This window comes from Thalassophryne amazonica, chromosome 2 (genome assembly GCF_902500255.1).
Source record: "Thalassophryne amazonica chromosome 2, fThaAma1.1, whole genome shotgun sequence".
Classification (NCBI taxonomy): Eukaryota; Metazoa; Chordata; class Actinopteri; order Batrachoidiformes; family Batrachoididae; genus Thalassophryne; species Thalassophryne amazonica.
Genome location: NC_047104.1, coordinates 39,513,421 through 39,534,164, shown reverse-complemented (window position 1 = coordinate 39,534,164; position 20,744 = coordinate 39,513,421). Strand labels below are relative to the sequence as shown.

The window sequence follows — 20,744 nt, the reverse complement described above, 5'->3', positions numbered from 1 at the left end:
TAGACTTTCTCTCCGATTGTTCTGTCTAGTTATCTTCATTAGTTACTTCCTCCAAACCATCAACATGTCTATTAGACCCCATTCCTACCAGGCTGCTCAAGGAAGCCCTACCATTAAGTAATGCTTCGATCTTAAATATGATCAATCTATCTTTATTAGTTGGCTATGTACCACAGGCTTTTAAGGTGGCAGTAATTAAACCATTACTTAAAAAGCCATCACTTGACCCAGCTATCTTAGCTAATTATAGGCCAATCTCCAACCTTCCTTTTCTCTCAAAAATTCTTGAAAGGGTAGTTGTAAAACAGCTAACTGATCATCTGCAGAGGAATGGTCTATTTGAAGAGTTTCAGTCAGGTTTTAGAATTCATCATAGTACAGAAACAGCATTAGTGAAGGTTACAAATGATCTTATGGCCTCGGACAGTGGACTCATCTCTGTGCTTGTTCTGTTAGACCTCAGTGCTGCTTTTGATACTGTTGACCAAAAAATTTTCTTATGGCATTAGAGCATGCCATAGGTATTAAAGGCACTGTGCTGCAGTGGTTTGAATCATATTTATCTAATAGATTACAATTTGTTCATGTAAATGGGGAATCTTCTTCACAGACTAAGGTTAATTATGGAGTTCCACAAGGTTCTGTGCTAGGACCAATTTTATTCACTTTATACATGTTTCCCTTAGGCAGTATTATTAGACGGCACTGCTTAAATTTTCATTGTTACACAGATGATACCCAGCTTTATCTATCCATGAAGCCAGAGGACACACACCAATTAGCTAAACTGCAGGATTGTCTTACAGACAAAGACATGGATGACCTCTAATTTCCTGCTTTTAAACTCAGATAAAACTGAAATTATTGTACTTGGCCCCACAGATCTTAGAAACATGGTGTCTAACCAGATCCTTACTCTGGATGGCATTACCCTGACCTCTAGTAATACTGTGAGAAATCTTGGAGTCATTTTTGATCAGGATATGTCATTCAATGCGCATATTAAACAAATATGTAGGACTGCTTTTTTTGCATTTGCGCAAAATCTCTAAAATTAGAAAGGTCTCGTCTCAGAGTGATGCTGAAAAACTAATTCATGCATTTATTTCCTCTAGGCTGGACTATTGTAATTCATTATTATGAGGTTGTCCTAAAAGTTCCCTGAAAAGCCTTCAGTTAATTCAAAATGCTGCAGCTAGAGTGCTAACAGGGACTAGAAGGAGAGAGCATATCTCACCCATATTGGCCTCTCTTCATTGGCTTCCTGTTAATTCTAGAATAGAATTTAAAATTCTTCTTCTTACTTATAAGGTTTTGAATAATCAGGTCCCATCTTATCTTAGGGACCTCATAGTACCATATCACCCCAATAGAGCGCTTCGCTCTCAGACTGCAGGCTTACTTGTAGTTCCTAGGGTTTGCAAGAGTAGAATGGGAGGCAGAGCCTTCAGCTTTCAGGCTCCTCTCCTGTGGAACCAGCTCCCAATTCAGATCAGGGAGACAGACACCCTCTCTACTTTTAAGATTAGGCTTAAAACTTTCCTTTTTGCTAAAGCTTATAGTTAGGGCTGGATCAGGTGACCCTGAACCATCCCTTAGTTATGCTGCTATAGACTTAGACTGCTGGGGGGTTCCCATGATGCACTGTTTCTTTCTCAATTTTGCTCTGTATGCACCACTCTGCATTTAATCATTAGTGATTGATCTCTGCTCCCCTCCACAGCATGTCTTTTTCCTGGTTCTCTCCCTCAGCCCCAACCAGTCCCAGCAGAAGACTGCCCCTCCCTGAGCCTGGTTCTGCTGGAGGTTTCTTCCTGTTAAAAGGGAGTTTTTCCTTCCCACTGTTGCCAAGTGCTTGCTCACAGGGGGTCGTTTTGACCGTTGGGGTTTTTCCGTAATTATTGTATGGCCTTGCCTTACAATATAAGGTGCCTTGGGGCAACTGTTTATTGTGATTTGGCGCTATATAAATAAAATTGATTTGATTTTGATTCGATTCTTTAAATCTAGGTAACACCACAGTTGCTCATTGCACCCACCTCCATAGCGGGGTGCAATGGTTGGGCCAAGGCATGCTGAGATATGCGCAACCTAATGTCTTCTATTTTCTTCTCGAAATAATCCAAGAAGTCCTGTGGTTAAAAGGAAGAGTGACTAACAGGTGGCTGTCCATGGATGAGAAATGCTACCGTGTCAAACGAAAACTTTGAGTTATGCTTGTTTTTATTGATCAAATCAGAATAATAGGCCCGCTTTGAAGTCAATAGTGCATGCTTATAATCTACAATAGCATCATGCCACGCGAGGTGGAACACCTCTAATTTGGAGCTATGCCATTTTCGTTCCAAACCTCTAGCCTTCTGACTGAGGTTACGCAAGTAACCGTTGAACAAAGGCGACTGTGCTTTGGGAAGGTATGGCCTTAAAAGATGTGGTGCAATCTTATCAAGTGTAGTTTTGAGCACTGAATTTAAACTGTCCACAAGACAGTCTACTGATTCTCCAAACTTGAAGCTAAACTATCAGGCAGTCTAGCTTCGAGTTCAGTCATAGTTAAGGGTTTAATGCGTCACTGTAGTAACAGGCAAGAGTGTTGCTCCACTAAGCACAGCAGCGTAAATGTAAACCTAATAAGTGAGTGGTCAGAGACCACCGATGCAAGGGGCAAGATGTTGATATTGGTGACAGCAAAATCACGTACAAGAACCAAATCCAGGGCATTTCCACTAATGTGTGTTGAGTCCTGAATGCATTGCTGAAATCCTAATGCAGCCACAATTTCCATAAATGATTTACAAAGGGATCAGAGGGCTTATTTATATGAATGTTAAAATCACAAATAATCGAAATGTTATCTGCACTAGTCGACAAGTCAGAGATGAACGCACCAAGTTCATCTAAGAATTCAGAGTATGGGCCAGGGGGCCTATAAACAATGACAAAATAATACGACTGATTTCCATACTTCTGACGCTGACAATATGTAGCATCATGGGCAAAGCGGAGAATCAGATGCTCAAACTAATTATATTTGTGACCTCCAACAACTAATAAGGTAAACCTAGATTTTAAATAAAAGCAACACCCCCGCCTTGCTTCGCACCATGAGAAACATGACAATGTGTACGCCGGTGTGCAGGCCTCATTTAGGGGAAGGACAGCTGTAGGTTTAAGCCAGGTTTCACATAACCCAATCATATCCAAGTGGTGATTCACAATTAGATCATTAATCAGAGATTTTGAGGACAGTGATCTGATGTTAATGAGACCCAAACTAAGGACCTCAGCGGAGTTAACAATTGGACTGTTTGGGTATAGGGGTGGTTCCAGAGTAATATTGCTAAGGTGCCTGGAAATAGGTTTAGGTTTGAGACATTCCTCACGGATTGTAGATAGACACGAAATATCTAATATTGCTGGAACAGCCAGCGGGCCATCCTCAATTTCAATGTCATCCAATTTAGTAATAGGTATTAAGTTTGCAAAACATGTCCCTCTATAATTTTTAAGGACACGTCTGCGGAAGCAGGCCACAGTCTCAAACTGATAAATTTCCCTCCCCGAAAAACCACTATCACCACAGTGGATTGTCTGCACTAAATTCCCCACTAAACTAGTGGATCCCAAACCCACATTCGACACAAGCCCCGCAGGGCCTCTAATCCACTGCTCTGTGACCTGCTGTAAAATCCTAGTAGGGTGAAGGCCATCCGCCATCAGATAGTGGCCCCAGAACAAAGGCCAGTTATCAACAAAACTAAAGCCGTGCTGTGTACAAAACTGTGCCAGTCACCTATTTAATGAAGTCAGCCTGCTAAAAATCTTATCACCACCCCAGGAGGAGAGGGGACCAGAGACTACCAATCGATGCTGGCACTTCCTTCTAGCAAGGTCACAAGTCCTCTCTGTATTCATTTTTGTGACTTTTGAGTGCTTCATCTTATCATTGGCACTGACTTGAAAAACTATATGACTATCTCATGTCATGTTTTTTAGCCTGTTTACCCTTCTGCAATGTCAGTACCCTGAGGTGGGAGGTAATGTCAGGAGCTCTAGCCCCAGGAATACATTTAACGTTGGCGGGTGTCTGCATCCCAACCTTGCGGGTGATAGAATCCCCTATCACTAACACCTGATGTTTTGGCCTGGAGATAGGAGTGGAAGTCTGTGGGCTCAAAAGACTGATATCAGGTGTATCCAGGGGAGAAAATAGGTTCATAGTTCGCAGAGTTGAATGTAATTTGGGTGCCACAACTGGGTGCAGAGCCGCACATGACTTCTTCCACCTGACCACAGTCCGAAAACCGTCCTCCACAGCCGGCATTTCTGGGCTGATGCCAGTAGGCATGCCAGCCAGCCCAACATCAACCTTGCCCGTAACATCAATCTCCACAAGGCTAATAAGCTGTTCCAACTGACGGACACAGCTCTCTAAGAGAGCCACCCTCTCTGCCAGCATCATACAAGATTTCATAAAAACACCTAAGACTCCTAAAAGTAACCCACTCCTAAAATGAATCAAGAATAAAATACTAGTAAAATAATAAAATAAAGTGAAAGTAAAACAATAAGCTAAAATTCACAACAAAAGTCACCTGAGCTGAGTGCCACTTAGCTCAGTTAGCTTAGCTTGGCCTGAAAATGCCCCGGCTTCCCCGCAGAAATGACAGGCTGACTGCTGATGTGGTGGCAGCCTCCGCCGCTGCAGCAGGTCTGGCTGGTAGCTTACGGCCCATCGCGGGTCCAGCTGGCGAGTCACGGGTTAGGCTTGGGGCATCCAGTGAATCACAGGCCCTGCTAGCGGCTTCCAAACGAGCAGCGGCCTAGCTGGCATATGCTGATGAGCCACAGGCCTGATGAGCGACCTCGACAAGCTGCGAGCCCAGTCAGTGGCCCCTGACAAGTCATGAGTCCAGCTGGCTGCGGCCTACGAGCCGCAGGCCTACGAATCGCGGGTCCAGCTGGTGGCATCTGATGAGCCACGAGCCTGGATGGCAGACACCGATTAGCTGCGAGCCTGGGTTAGCGACCTCTGATGAGCCACAAGCCTGGATGGGGCGCCAAAACGGCCACAGGCCTAGCCAGCAGACTCCAAACGTGGCCGCAAGCTGTAGCACGTGGTACGGTCATCTGTACCAACACCGACCATTTGCTGCTCGCTCTGCTCACACTGCTGCTCGCTCTCCTCACGCTGACTTTAATCATTTATTAATTTGTCATTTATTCATGATGAGAGAAATGCACCACATGGCCAAAATGTTGTCGCTGATGTCCCCCTGCAATGAAAGTGATACTCCTCAGCTAATGCTCCAGAAGTAACCATTTTGTAAGATGTAATGACAGCTCAGCCAAACACTAATTTAAAATTATATGACAGATACTAGTTGAAAATAAATATGCATAAATGGGTCAATGGTAGTGTAATCTGATCATTAAAAACCATAAATCATCCATTGAAATGTTTATGCAGTAAATTAAAATTTTGAATTATCTAGACCAGAGTGTTTTAAATCTGTCCTCCTTTTAGAAAATTTGAGGTTATAAGAGCATCTCTAAGTTGGTGACGTTCATTTTTCTTCTGTTCATCTGATCCAGAATAAAATATCAGATTATACAAGATTTGTGCTCAGCCACATGGGGTGAACTCAGCCACATGGGGTGTGCAGCCAGTACATTCTGAGTGCTGTTCCCAAGCCCCAGTAAATGCAGAGTACAAATCAAATTTCCATACCGAATGGGCTGAGGCCCGGGTTAACAACGACCACCACCGGTGCTGTTGCCCAACAGGGTCTTGTTGGAAATTGGGCTACTGCTGGGTGAAGAAGAAGGAGAGGAGAATGTTTTGAGTGACAGTGGATGAAGAGGAAAACTAGAAGGGTGGAAGTGAATCTTGGCAGTATGACAGGTAAAGCGAGACTGCTGGCTGACATGAAGAAGAGGAGAAAGGTAAACATATTGTGTGTGTGCAAGAGACCAACTGGAAGGGAAGTAAGAGCAGGAGCATCAGTGGTGGGTTCAAGTTGTTGTATCAGTGTGGACAGGAAGAGAAATGGTGTTGGGTTCATTTTAAAGGAAGAGTATATTAAGAGTGTGTTGGAGGTTAAGGGCCCCTTCACACATATAGCATGAAAAAGTACAAATCAGGGTGAATCATGGCAGAACAGCTCGTATGAGCCAACCATGAAAACACAGCCAACGGGCAGGTGTGAATGAACCCGCTGCGAAAGAGATTAGTAAGGATGACGTGAGGACAGCTATAAAGCGTGGAAAGGCAGTTAGCCCAGATAACATTCCGGTGGAGGTATGGAAATGTCATCTGAGTGAGAGGATGCCTGAGGAGTGGAGACGAAGTGTGCTGTTTCCTAGTTTTAAGAACAAGGGTGATGTGCACAGCTTTAGTAACCACAGAGGCATAAAGTTGATCAGCCACAGCATGAAGTTATGGGAAAGAGAGTTATGGGAAGCTAGGCTTATAAAACAGGTGAGGGTAAGTGTAGAGAAGGTCAGAAGGAGTTGCATTGTGTCGTTGTGGATTTAGAGAAAGCTAATGACCGAGTGCCAAGAGAAGAGTTGTGGTATTGTATGCGGAAGTCTGGAGTGGCAGAGAAGTATGTTAGGGTAGTGCAGGACATGTACAAGCATAGTGTGACAGCGGTGAGATGCGCAGTCGGACAGACTCATTCAAGGTGGAGGTGGGATTACACCAGGATCAGCTCAGTCCTTTCTTATTTGCAATGGTGATGGACTGGTTGACTGATGAGATCAGACAGGAGTCCCCATGGACTATGATGTTTGCAGATGACATTGTGATCTGTAGTGAGAGTAGAGAGCAAGTTGAGTCTCACATGGAGAGGTGGAGATATGCTCTGGAGAGAAGAGGAATGAAAGTCAGTCGGAGCAAGACTGAGTACGTGTGTGAATGAGAGAGAGTCCAGTGGAATAGTGTGGATAAAAAGAGTAGAAGTGGTGAAAGTTGATGAGTTTAGATACTTGGGGTCAACTGTCCAAAGTAATGGAGAATGTGGTAGAGAGATGAAGAAAAGAGTGCAGTCAGGGTGGAGTGGGTGGAGAAAGGTGGTGGGAGTGATTTGTGACCGAAGGATATCAGCAAGAGTGAAGGGGAAAGTCTACACGACAGTAGTGAGACCAGCTATGATGTACGGCTTAGGGAAGCTGGCATTATCAAAAAGACAGTGGGTAGAGCTGAAAATGTTACGATTCTCTTTGGGAGTGACAAGGATGGACAATATTAGGAATGAACATATCGGAGGGACAGCTGAGGTGGGACATTCTGGAGACAAAGTCAGAGAAGCAAGATTGAGATGGTTTGGACATGTGCAGAGGGGGACCCAGGGTATATAGGGAGAAGGATGCTGAGGATGGAGCCACCAGACAGGAAGAGACGAAGGAGGCCAAAGAAGAGGTTTATGGATGTGCTGAGGGAGGACATGCAGGTGGTTGGTGTGACAGAGGAAGATACAGAGGACAGGGTGAGACGGAAACGATTGATCTGCTGTGGGGATTGTGATCATATTCAAGCTTAGTCTAATGAGTGCCTGTAAATTTTTCTCTGAAATTCAGTTACGGTATTTACAAGTTGATTAGCATTTATTGTGGCTTTTCTATTTTTAGTATTTATTTTGACTGAGCCACAAGGACAACATATTTTTACATTGCTTGGTTTATATTGATGCCAATAATGATATTTTATTTCTCCTTACAGTTTACTTTGGCCAAGTTGATTAATGCATACAGGAAGAAAGCCATATCGACAGCAGACAGCCGCGTCCGCACAATGAATGAGATTCTGAGCAGCATCAAATTAATCAAGATGTATGCCTGGGAAGAGTCCTTTGAAGAAAAGATCACAGGTATGAAGTTAAAAGGTGCCACATGTTGACCGTCTCCCAGTCAGACCGACTTTAACCTGATATATGTGTTATATCTAACAACTTCAGCTCACTGTTGATAAATGTTTTACTGGTTTGAAAATAAATTAATTTTGAAAGATCTGGTTCACTCAAGACAAATGCATGCTTTTAAAAAACATTTGTGACTGTAGTAGAACTTTAATTTTAAAATATTAACTGCTATTTACAGTACTCAAGCTAAATTAAACATAATTGCTTTGTAAGCTTCAGTACTCCCAAGTTCCATGAGTTCGACATGACAGCTCTTTACAAATAACACAGATGGGAGGGGCTACTCAATAAACAGACTAGATGCACCGCCATCACGCCTCAAAAAAACAAAAAAATTACAAAAAATTTCCAGGCGTCTGCACTTTGGTCATTGTTCTCAGCTTTGGAAGAATGGATTCATCTCTAGTCATTTTCTCTTGTAAATTAACTCGGCTGTTTGAGGACTATGCACCACTGCGCATCTTATGCCCAAACAGAGCAGGTGTGAACACCTCTTATACAGGCAGAAAACAAATGTGTCCTTTCCCACCAACTTTTGAGTTAGTGGGAAAGGACACGCTAGCAGCAATTAAGAGATTATTGCCCCGTTTGCGCTTAAACTGCCTTGTTTCTGCTTACAATCAACTTTAGAATGATTAAGAGGTTTTGCATTGTCATCTGACAGTTAATAATCACATTATTAGTGTGAAGTTCGCTGAGCCACAGCAGGATTGTTTTTCACCGGCGCGGCTCCACTTGAAGCCCGAGGCGTCAGTGCAGTTCCACCGGCGCGGCTTTACCGAGGCCCGAGGCGCCAGCACGGCGTTATCTGACCATGGGTCCGAAGAAGGCACTGACGGCGGAGGAGGGAGACGATATCAAGAAGTCCCTGGACTTTTTGTCTGAGGAAATCTCTGTTAAAATGCAGCAGAAATCCATTATGGAGCTGGTGGAAGAAGTGAAGGCTCTCCGGATCCAGAATGCCGAGAAAGACCGGCGTCTGGTGTACCTGGAGAACCGTGTTGCGGAGTTGGAACAGTACACAAGGATGAACGACGTTATTACAGGAATTCATATTAAACCTCGATCCTACGCACAGGCGGTGTCAGAAGACAGCGGAGGAGAAGCCAGTGAGCAGGAGGCCAGCTAAGTGGAACAACAGGTGGCTGACTTCCTGCAATCTAAAGGTATTCAAATGGACTGTAATAACATTGAAGCGTGCCACCCCCTGCCCAGGAGAGAGGATGGAGACAAGCGAGCAGTTATAATGAGGTTTGTCAACAGAAAACATAAAATGGCATTGTTAAAACAGGGACGGAAACTTAAAGGAACAAACGTATTCATCAATGAACATCTGACCAAAAGAAACGCAGACATCGCCAGGAAAGCGCGTTTCTTAAAAAAGCAGGGAAAATTCAACAGACATGGACATCCAACTGCAAAACATTTATCAAACTGAATGGAACACCAGAACAAGCGAAGGTTATGGTAATCAGGAACATCGAGGATCTGGACAAATACGACCAATAAGGTATGAGGACACAAACACATCACAACACCATGACACAGACCAGAGGAACCTATTCATCTACTACATCATCTACATCTGGAGACAAGAAGGATATAACTCAAAGGATTGCTGATCATGGAGAAGTAGAACTGAGAACATTTAAATACACAGACCACAATGTACTGGACTTGGAGCACGATATAGACCCGGACAATAATTTCTTCTCAAATATCAATGACAGTTGTTGCTATTATACAGATGAACAGTTTAATCGGATCATTAAAACGGATAACAAATTATCAATAATCCATTTCAACAGCAGAAGTCTGTATGCAAACTTTAACAACATTAAAGAATATTTAAGTCAATTTAAAAAAAATATTTAACATAATTGCTATATCAGAAACATGGATCAATGAAGATAAAGGAATGGATTTTGAACTGGATGGATATGAATTTAATTGTGTAAACAGAAAGAATAAGAGTGGAGGAGGAGTGGCTGTGTATGTGGATAAGAACATGGATTATAAAATAGTAGACAATATGACAACTGTGACTGATAACTTATTAGAATGTATAACTATTGAAATATGTGAAGAAAAAAGCAAAAATGTATTAGTCAGCTGTATATATAGAGCACCAGGATCTAGTATTGAAACATTCACTGACTGTATGGGAAAAATGTTCTCAAAAACTAATCAAAAAACTGTGTTCATTTGTGGTGACTTAAATATTGATCTGCTCAATCCAAATAAGCATAAAATAACAGATGACTTTATCAGTATAATGTACAGTATGAGTTTATATCCAAAAATCACCAGGCCAAGCAGAATTACATCCCATAGTGCCACCTTAATTGATAATATATTCAGCAATGAGATTGAGAATAACACTGAGTGGATTATTAATCAATGACATTAGTGATCATCTACCAGTTTATCGTTTATAATAGAAACCATCGGTGGAATCAGCCAGAGGAGAAAATAAAATACAGGCGAGTGCGGACAGAGGAAAACATGAACACACTAAAGAAGGATTTACAGGAGCAAAACTGGGAAAAGGTATACAGTGAAAGTGATGTTGATAGTGCATATGAAACTTTTTTACAAATATTTACATCATTATATGATAAAAATTGTGTTATGATTTGAAGCCAGGATCTGAACAAAGGCTGAGATTTCCCAAATGCAGAGCAGTCACGACAAAAGGTTGAATTTTTAAAGAATACCAGGTTTAATGCTGGACTGGTGACAAGATACAAAAACAGTTGAGGAGCAGGAACAACCAAAATACAAAATTCACCCACTCAGGTTTTGGGGAGATCCAGGGCGTGAGGAGACAAAGCAAAACTTAAGTTGACAATCCTCCAGGGAGTGCAAAAACCAGAACTGAGTACTTACAAAAAGGGAGCAGTGGAGAACACAGGACATCAGAAAAGGTGAGCAGTCACTTTAACAACAGAATGATAAGTAGCATGCTGCATGGACAAAGACGAAAAGCAGCACAGGAATCAGCTCCCACAGGAAAACAGCTACAATGGACCAGCATGGGACATGAACACAGGTGAGGTTAAATACAGAGTCTGATGAGTGAATTAATTCCAGCTGGAAACTCAGAAGAAGTGTTAAGACTAATTTAAGACACTAGATGGCGGCAGAGAACAGAACATACATGACTGAAGAGTGCAAACATGAAGTGACCCAACATACTAATAAGCCTAATGACATAGAAAGGAACAATGACAAACACACAGTGGAAAGACCAAGACACAAGCAACCACAGGAGTGTAGGACAAACTTGGTTGGAAAGAAAGATGAGAGAACAGACAAAACATAATGTAAACAAAGGGCGGGGTCTAACCAGACCGACAGCACTGCACGCTCAGTGAGAAGTACCCAGACACAGAGCGCGCACATGCACCAGGAACAACACAGAGGAAAGAGGGATAATATGCACACATACACAGCAAGACAGAAGAGGGCCAGCATACATGTCAATGTGGACTAGGAGGGGGGCGTGCCAGGACACATGCGCATATAGCTGAGCACACTAACCAGACGTGCACATACACCTACACACACACACACACACCTGACTCCAACTCCTTCATCCAAATGACAAACCCACAGATTCACAAAGACAGAAATCATGGACAGAGCAAATACAACAGAAACTTGGACACTGACGATTCAGAAGACAGGACAGACAGACAAGGAAGAAGACAAAATACAAGACCTCAAAAACAACCTGAAGGGACCTAACAAATTGTCCAATTAAACAAGACTACAGAAAACAAAAAATCCAAGCTCGACCATGGATGACGAAAGGGTTACGAAATGCATGTAATAAGAAAAATACACTGTATAGAGAATTCATAAAACTAAAGACTAAAGAGGCAGAAAATAGATATAAGAAATACAAAAATAGATTAACTAATATTATACGGGTATGTAGGAAGGAATATTATAGTAACATATTATATAATAACAAAAACAATATTAAAGGAATATGGGATATATTAAATAGCATTATCAAAAATGGTAATAAAAAACAGAGTTACCCTCAGTATTTCATTGATAATAATGTCAAGAAGGAAAATAAGGATGAGGTAGTCAACGGTTTTAATCATTTTTTTGTAAATATTGGACCAAGCTTGGCAGAAAAAATTCCCGATTCCCAACCTGAGGATTGGGATAATAATCTCATAGAAAGAAATCCCTGTTCAATGTTCCTCACAGCAGTGGATGGAAAAGAAATGATAGACATTGTGAATAATTGTAAATATAAAACATCTACCGATTTAAATGAAATTGATATGGTGGTGGTAAAACAGGTCATTGAATGGATTGTAGAACCATTAACATACATCTGTAACTTATCATTTCAAACCGGTAAATTTCCCAATCAAATGAAAACAGCATGCTTGGACAATGCTTGTGGTCTCCCACAGGGGTCAGTATTGGGTCCAAAACTGTTTCTAATTTATATAAATGATATTGTCAATGTTTCCAAAATATTAAAATTAGTATTATTTGCAGATGACACAAGCATTTTTTGTTTAGGGGGGGATTTGCAGGAGTTACTGAGGAGGATCAGTATAGAAATGGGAAAATTGAAAATATGGTTTGACAGAAACAAATTATCATTAAACTTAAGTAAAACAAAATACATGTTATTTGGCTATTGTAATACAGACATACAGGTTCAGTTACAAGTCGACGGGGTAGATATTGAAAGGGTACATGAAAATAAGTTTCTGGGGGTGATAATAGATGATAAGATAAACTGGAAGACTCATATAAAACATATACAAAGTAAACTGTCAAGAAGCATTTCAGTTCTAAACAAAGTGAAACATATTCTGGACCACAACTCACTCCGCATTCTTTACTGCTCACTGGTTTTACCATATTTACAGTACTGTGCAGAGGTATGGGGTAATACTTATAAAGGTACAACACAATCACTATCAGTAATGCAGAAAAGAGCTATAAGAATTATTCATAATACTGGCTATAGAGATCATACAAATCCACTATTTTTACAATCCAAATTCTTAAAATTCACAGACTTGGTTCATTTTCAAACAGTACAAATCGTGCATAAAGCAATAAACAATTTACTTCCAGCAAATATTAAAAATATGTTTTTTAACAGATCAGGGGATTGCAGTCTGAGGGGGAAATTTAATTTAAAGCATCAGTGGGCACGAACAACATTAAAAGGTTTCTGTATTTCTGTCTGTGGGGTGAGGATGTGGAACAGATTGGGAGTGGGGCTCAAGCAATGTCCAAGCATGAACCAGTTCAAACAGCGGTACAAAAATATGTTTTTTTTCTAGGTATAGGGAGGAGGAAGGGTAATGAGGGTTAGGGTGTTTTTGTTTTTTGCTTTGGCTTGTAAATATATAGTATTTTGTATGTAAGTAGGTATGTGTAGGTGTATATTTATGTTTGTGTGTATATATATATATATATATATATATATATATCGGTTTAGGTGTGTAGGAATCTATGTTTATATGTGGCAAAGGGTATCACTGGTTGTGGGGAAGAAGGGGTAGGGAAAAATAAGCTGATGCTTCACCCTACCCCTTTTCGGACATGTTGGGTACACAGTAGGAACTTTTTTGTTGTTGTCTTCACTGATCTATCTTGTAATTGTTGTTGTATCAAATGTTCGAAATAAACAGTTTTCATTCATTCATTCATTCAATTTTTTTTATCTGCATGCAGCCATGGCCTTCACAGCGCACATTATGTGCATGACAAAGCAGATGATTCAAAGACACGCTGTGTGTTTTCCAGGTGTCTCTTTATGTGCTTCCATGCTGGAGATAAACAGCAGAATGTGCCTTGTCCACATACACTTGTTCACACAGGATTAATATAACCTGAGATAAATATGGATCATTATAGAGAAGGTTAAAGGTGCCGCAGACCAGCCAGGTGCCAGTGGGCTGGCCACGGCCCAGAGCACCCACACTAGTCAAACAAACAGGACGTAGGAGCATTGGAAATGGAACACTTAACCAACAGTATTCAGAACTAAAATACAAAATAAGACAAAGTGTGAGCAGTGGAAAGTCCTGGTGTCGCCGACCGAACAGTCGGACCGAAATTGGTCCGCCCTGCCTTCACTGTGCCTGCGTCATTTCTGTGTGTCAATTGCGGTTCAGATTATCACCATGTTTCTGATTAAAATTGCACTCCAGTCATCATCTATCTCATCTATCTATTTCATAATAAAAGATGAAGGAAGTGATCAGAGCGCATCAGCCAGACAAGCTGCTGCTGCTGCGTTCACTGTGCCTCTGTCATTTCAAAGCATCAGCAGCAACTCATTGCCTCGTTTCTGCTTAAAACGGCCTCGTTTCTGCTAAAACTGACTTTACAATGATTTAAGAGGTTTTACTTTGTCATCTGATGGTTAATAATCACATTATTCCCTTTGATTGCTTTGGGTGTCAAGAGTCAAACTCATTCGAGCTGCTGTGGTCCCAAATGATGCATGCACAGTCAAGGCAGGATGGACCGATTGTTAGGGGGGACCATTCAGTCTGCGACACTGGCTTGACTGAGGCAGCAACTGATTTTTTTTATAGTTGAGGCTTTAGCAATGTGCCCAGGTGCCTCCACTCAGCTAGTCTCATCCGGACACAAACTAGTCAACATCCGGACACAAACTAGCAGGCAGGTTCTAGACCACACGGCAGTGACAGAATTATTTACAGCAGATTATTGTTATGTGCCCTCAAAGGGTGCTGATGAGAATCTTTCTTTAAAACATTGCCATATCATGACAAATAGTGTTTTATACCCTCAAGGTGCTCCTGAACAAAAAAGCTACCCCCATTTGCTCCAGTGTAGGTATTGGGGATTGCCCATATCTGTGCCCTGTTGTTAAGTGTCATTGTGTGCTGTCTGTGTCTTTTTCTTAGTTGTCTCTGTGTATCCCTGTCTGTGGTCTGTCTCCTGTTTGGGTCCTCATGTTCCCCTCCTGTGTCCTCACCTGTCAGTCTTGTTGTATCTTCCTGTTGCAGTCCATCACGTTTGAGTTCCACACGAGTTTTCTGTTTTTGCTTGAAGAATTTCATTGTGGTCATCGTTTAGATGTTGTAGTTTGTGCAAGTCTTCACGTTTGTTTTTTACTGTTCACTTTGTACACGTTTGAGTCCCATGTTTTGTTTTAAGCCTGCTTCATTCCCGTGTCACTCGGCGGTGTGAGTATTGGTATGCCTTTGTAGATTTTCCAGTTTTACCCCGTGTTTAGCCGTGTCTTTATTGGTGGAGTATATTCTTTATGTGATTCTCCTCTGTGTGTTTTGCCCCCTGCTCTGACCCGTGTTTTTCCAGTTTGTATGTTGCCACCCTCAGCCCGCTTCCCAGTTGTATTTTTTTTGTTTGTTTGTTTGTTTTTTTGTTATTTGGGCTTGGGTCAGTTTTTCTCACTGTGGGATTGGATTGTGTATCACATGTGTTGAAGAAGAATAAATCACCTGTGTTTTTTCACTGCTCCCTGCCTGCATTGTTGGGTTTGCTTTTAAAATTGCCAGTGCAACAGAAGGTGTTCAGTAGCCATTCCATTGTAGTATCTGCAATTTTTAAAAAACAATCTACAGTAGTGTTCAGAATAATAGTGCTATGTGACTAAAAAGATTAATCCAGGTTTTGAGTATATTTCTTATTGTTACATGGGAAACAAGGTACCAGTAGATTCAGTAGATTCTCACAAATCCAACAAGACCAAGGATTCATGACATGCGCACTCTTAAGGCTATGAAATTGGGCTGCTTCTTGCCCACTGACCGCTGAGACAGGCTCCAGCCATCACCATGACCCTTAACTGGAATAAGCTGGAATATCTGAATAATTACTAAAGTTCTCAGCACACAGCATTGCTTTTTGTTGTAGAATCCACGAGGCTAGGTATCATGGACTGTAATTCTGTTTTGTTTGTTCTGGTTCAATTTCAAAGTAATTCTGAGTTATTTTCAGTCATTTTCCTTCTGTGTCACTTTGTATTTTCTATTTGTGCCTTTATTGTGATGTTTTCCTTGTGTTTGTTTTGGTTAGTTTAACTTCCGTGTTCACGTGTCCTTGCACTTCCAGTTTTAAATGCTTGCTGTCCTTTATATCTGCCATGAGAACACTTTGATGTTGCCACACTGCCGTAGGTTCCACCATGCGCTCTAGCATTCCAGTAACTGTGTTTTTGATTCCATGTTACAAACCTTTGCTATGATTATGGATTCCTCTTTTTGCCTGCTGTCTTGCTCTGGTTAGTGTGGATTTTTTTATTCCACACTACAGACCTTTGTTGTCATTCTTTATTATTGTCTTTTGCCTGCCATCTTGGACTCTGTGGTATGAGAACCTCTAATTACTGAATTTTGCCTATGTCAGCTGAACCCTTTGAAATGCTTTCTGCATTTGGACTGATCACCCGTGTACTGAGCCATGACTGTTTCACTATATTTTTGCCTGCTGTTGTTAGCTGCTTTCCCATAACTGCTGCTAATGGACGTTCCATTTTCACTGTTGGTCTTTGTGTTGGGGTCCTTGCCATGTTTGTGGATATGCTGCTACACCTGACCTGACCTGTGAGCTGGTTAAATGTTAAATGTGTTATATGGGGCTTTGTTTTATCACCAGGCCTTTACCACCATTGCCATCTTCAATGCCATGAGGTTCTGCCTCGCTTTGCTGCCAGTGTGTGTGAAATTTATTTCTGAAGCTGCTGTTTCAACAGCTCGACTGAAGGTAACTTCCTCTTCTGTAATCGTGATGTTTGTCCATTATGAAGCGATTCAAAACTCAAAACGTTTTCTGTAATTAGGTTCAGCTCAAAAGTAGAGAGAAGCTTGAATCTTTGACTATGGAAACCACCTGGATAACTGAGAGCCTTCACAGAAACATTCAGCTCAAAACATATTATGGGTCTGATTTGCTGGGTGTGTGTGGTAATTGTGATATGCTCCGTTACACACAAACTCTGCCTTATGACTGTGGATGTTCACGCATTGGCAGTTACAAATAAAGTGAAATAATTCCACTATTTCCATTTCAATTTCAATTTATTTAATTTATATAGCGCCAAATCACAACAAAGTTGCCTCAAGGCACTTCACACAAGTAAGGTCTAACCTTACCAACCCCTAGAGCAAGCACAGGCGACAGTGGTAAGGAAAAACTCCCTCTGATGATTTGAGGAAGAAACCTCAAGCAGACCAGACTCAAAGGGGCAACCCTGTGCCTGGGACATACTACTGACACAATTGACAATACGAATATACAGAAAATTTTGGGAGTCCATGCTGGTGCACAGGACAGGAGGCTTGCAGAAGATGTCCACTCCCATCTCTGGATGGAGCCGCACCTCAAACAGAGAGAAAAAAACAGAATCAGGCATCAGAAAGGCAAGAAATACAGTATAATTTGTCAGCATTAAGCAACAAGAAAAACAGAACAAATGTTAAGGTGATTGCCGGCCACTAGCCCTAAGCTTCACTATAAGCCCCAGACTTTAGATAAAGCTGAGGCCCACTCTGTTTACTAATAAAATTAATTTAAAAGGATAGAAAGCATAGTACTATACTATGCCAGTATGCTAACCATATGAAAGAGAAAATAACTGTGTCTTAAGTCTGGATGTGAAAGTCTCCACAGAATCTGACTGTTTTATTGATGCAGGGAGACCATTCCACAGAACAGGGGCATGATAAGAGAAACCTCTGTGACCTGCAGACTTTTTATTCACCCAAGGGAGACAGAGTAGTCCTGCACCCTGAGAACGCAGACCTCGGGCGGGTACGTAGGGGTTAATTAGGTCAGCTAAGTAAGGAGGTGCCAGTCTGTGAACAATTTTACAGGTTAGCAAAGGAACCTTAAAATCTGATCTCACAGGGACAGGAAGCCAGTGAAGAGATGCCAAAATGGGTGTAATCTGGTCAAACTTTCTGTTTCCTGTCAAAAGTCTGGCAGCAGCACTTTAAACCAGTTGGAGACCCCTAATGCTGGACTGCGGTAAACCAGAAAATAGAACATTGCAGTAGTCCAATCTTGAAGAGACAAACGCATGAATCAGGGTCTCAGCATCAGCCATAGACAGGATCGAATGAATCTTCACTATATTTTGCAAGTGGAAGAAAGCAGTCCTCGTGATATCTCTAATGTGAAGGTCAAAGGACAACGTAGGATCAAAAATTACCCCAAGGTTCCTCATTTTGTCAATGTGATGTATGACACACGAGCCTAGGCTAAGCGTTAGCTGGTCAAATTGATGCTGATGTCTCACTGGACCAAGAACCATCATTTCAGTCTTATCAGAGTTTAAAAGTAGGAAATTGCTATATATCCAGCTTTTCACTGATGCAAGGCAATCTTCTAAGGATTTTATGTGGATGAGATTATAGCAATTATCGGCATGTAGAATTGAGTATCATCAGCATAGCAATGAAAGGTAATCCCAAAACGCCACAATATGTGTCCAAGGGGTGCTATATAAAGGGAGAAATGCAGGGGGTCTAAGACAGACCCCTGTGGAACCCCAAATTTCATATCACTAAGGCTAGAGGTAGTGTTATTGTACAAAACACAGTGAGAACCACTGGTCAAGTATGACGTCAGCCACGCAAGGGCACTCCCAGTAATCCTAAAATGATTCTCCAGCCTATCGAGTAGAATATGGTGATCCACAGTATCAAACGCAGCACTAAGATCTAACAACACCAGGACCGTAGTGGTGTCCCAATCCATTGCAAGCAGAAGATCATTCATCACTTTAGGGAGAGCCGCCTCTGTGGAATGATATTTTCTAAAAGCAGACTGCAGTGGCTCAAAAAGATTATTCTCAGTAAGGTGGTCCACGAGCTGCTGTAAAACCACCTTTTCCAGAATTTTAGAGCAAAATGATCACTTTGATATCGGTCTATATTTTTACAGGCATTTAATTATTGTTCCAATAATTCCAAGCAAACCAGTGAATAATTATGCTGTGTTTTGCCGGTGGAGCACACAGATAACTGTGAACACAAAGAAATGTTCTTTTTGCATCAAGCACACAGATCACATCAGTCATGATCATCTCACACAAATGTCGAGATGTGTGTGTGTCTTTAAGTGTGCGTTTGTGTTGCGGCCAAAGCGTGACAAGTATGAAAATTAATTAATTGGAATTGAATTGCTAGTTTCTCTTTGTTCCATGCACCACAAAACTATAATCCTGTTTGCATTAGAGAAACAAATTTTTATGCTTTTATGTCATTTTTCATGAAATTTATTGCAGCCTTCATGTGTAAATGAAAATACGACAGTTACAGTAATGATCAGGAGTTGCACATGTGAACTTTGTGCTCAGTGCACAAAAATGGCAAACCCCCTAAATTTCCATTTGATCTTGAGAAATCTCTTTGGATGTACAAACCCAAACAATTATAATGTTCAACACCCATAATTACACATGCAAACTTTTAGTAAATCAGAACCTGTATGTTGCATTTCAATGAAAATTATATTTGATTGGCGTCTCTGAATGCACACGATGATAAACAGTTACAAATAGCTATTTTCACATTTATTACCATGTTTATGAATTTTGGTTGTGAATCTCACATTGTAGCTTGTGGTCCTAATAATATTTGACCTAATCCATAACTGTGACATGTGGCTGTTTCAGAAACTGTTGCTGATTGAGAATCCAGAGCCATATTTACTCCACAAAAAGGACAGCAAGTTTGCTGTAGTAATGGAAAACGCAACATTTTCCTGGACCAAACAAGTGAGACCATCGATGTTTGAACCAAGCACAATCAATGGGGTGAAAGGACATGACATATTTATGTTTTTGGCTGTTTTGTCTTTTGCTGTCAAACCTAGAGCTGCTAAATGATCTTTTGTTGCTGTTATTTTTTAAACGTGACAATAAAAATTTATTCTGTTCTGTTCTATGAAGATATCCAAGAATGGGAACACTGAAGCTTTGCCATCACTCATAAACATCTCCTCCGCTTTGCCTTTTCCTTGACTTTACCCTCAGTAATGGCTGTTTGGATTAGTGGTAGTTTGGATGAAAGCTTATAACCATCCTTTATGTGTTATATCCTGAAGGGAAACCTTCTTGGTGTCTGTGGGAATGTGGGGAGTGGGAAGACATCACTAATTTCCAGCATTTTGGAACAGGTTTGTTAACTTTGTGAAATTTTATTTATTTGTTTTATTGTTTTTTATGCATTTAGTCATTTACTTACATATTTGCATTTCTATAAGCTTTCCAGCACGTGGGCCATCTTCACTAACTGAATTATTTCAATGACTATGCATTTTTACAATTTTATGGATTTATATATATATATATATATATATATATATATATATATATATATATATATATATATATATATATACGAGGTCTATTAGAAAAGTATCCGACCTTATTATTTTTTTCAAAAACCATATGGATTTGAATCACGTGTGATTACATCAGACATGCTTGAACCCTCGTGGGCATGCGAGAGTTTTTTCACGCCTGTCGGTTACGTCATTCGCCTGTGGGCAGTCTTTGAGTGAGGAGTCGTCCACCCGCTCGTCGATTTTTTTCATTGTTTAGGAATGGCTCAGAGACTGTTGCTTTGTTTGATAAAAATTTTTTCAAAACTGTAAGGCACAACTGAGTGGACACCATTCAATAAATTCAGCTGGTTTTCGGTAAAAATTTTAACGGCTGATGAGAGATTTTGGTCTGGTAGTGTCGCTTTAAGGACGGTCCACGGTGCCTGACGGCGATCTGCGCTTCGAGGCGGCAGCGTCTCGCCGTTTCAAGTTGAAAACTTCCAC

General features: G+C 41.1%; 1 protein-coding gene across 1 annotated transcript in view; it reads left to right on the top strand.

The window, feature by feature from the left end:
* The window catches only part of abcc12 (ATP-binding cassette, sub-family C (CFTR/MRP), member 12), a 133,078-nt gene that overhangs the window by 52,138 nt on the left and 60,196 nt on the right, over positions 1-20,744 (top strand). The window contains 6 exon segments of the mRNA XM_034162832.1: positions 7,724-7,878; positions 14,852-14,924; positions 16,566-16,673; positions 19,588-19,761; positions 19,873-19,925; positions 20,015-20,090. Coding sequence (XP_034018723.1) covers positions 7,724-7,878; positions 14,852-14,924; positions 16,566-16,673; positions 19,588-19,761; positions 19,873-19,925; positions 20,015-20,090 — 639 coding nt within the window.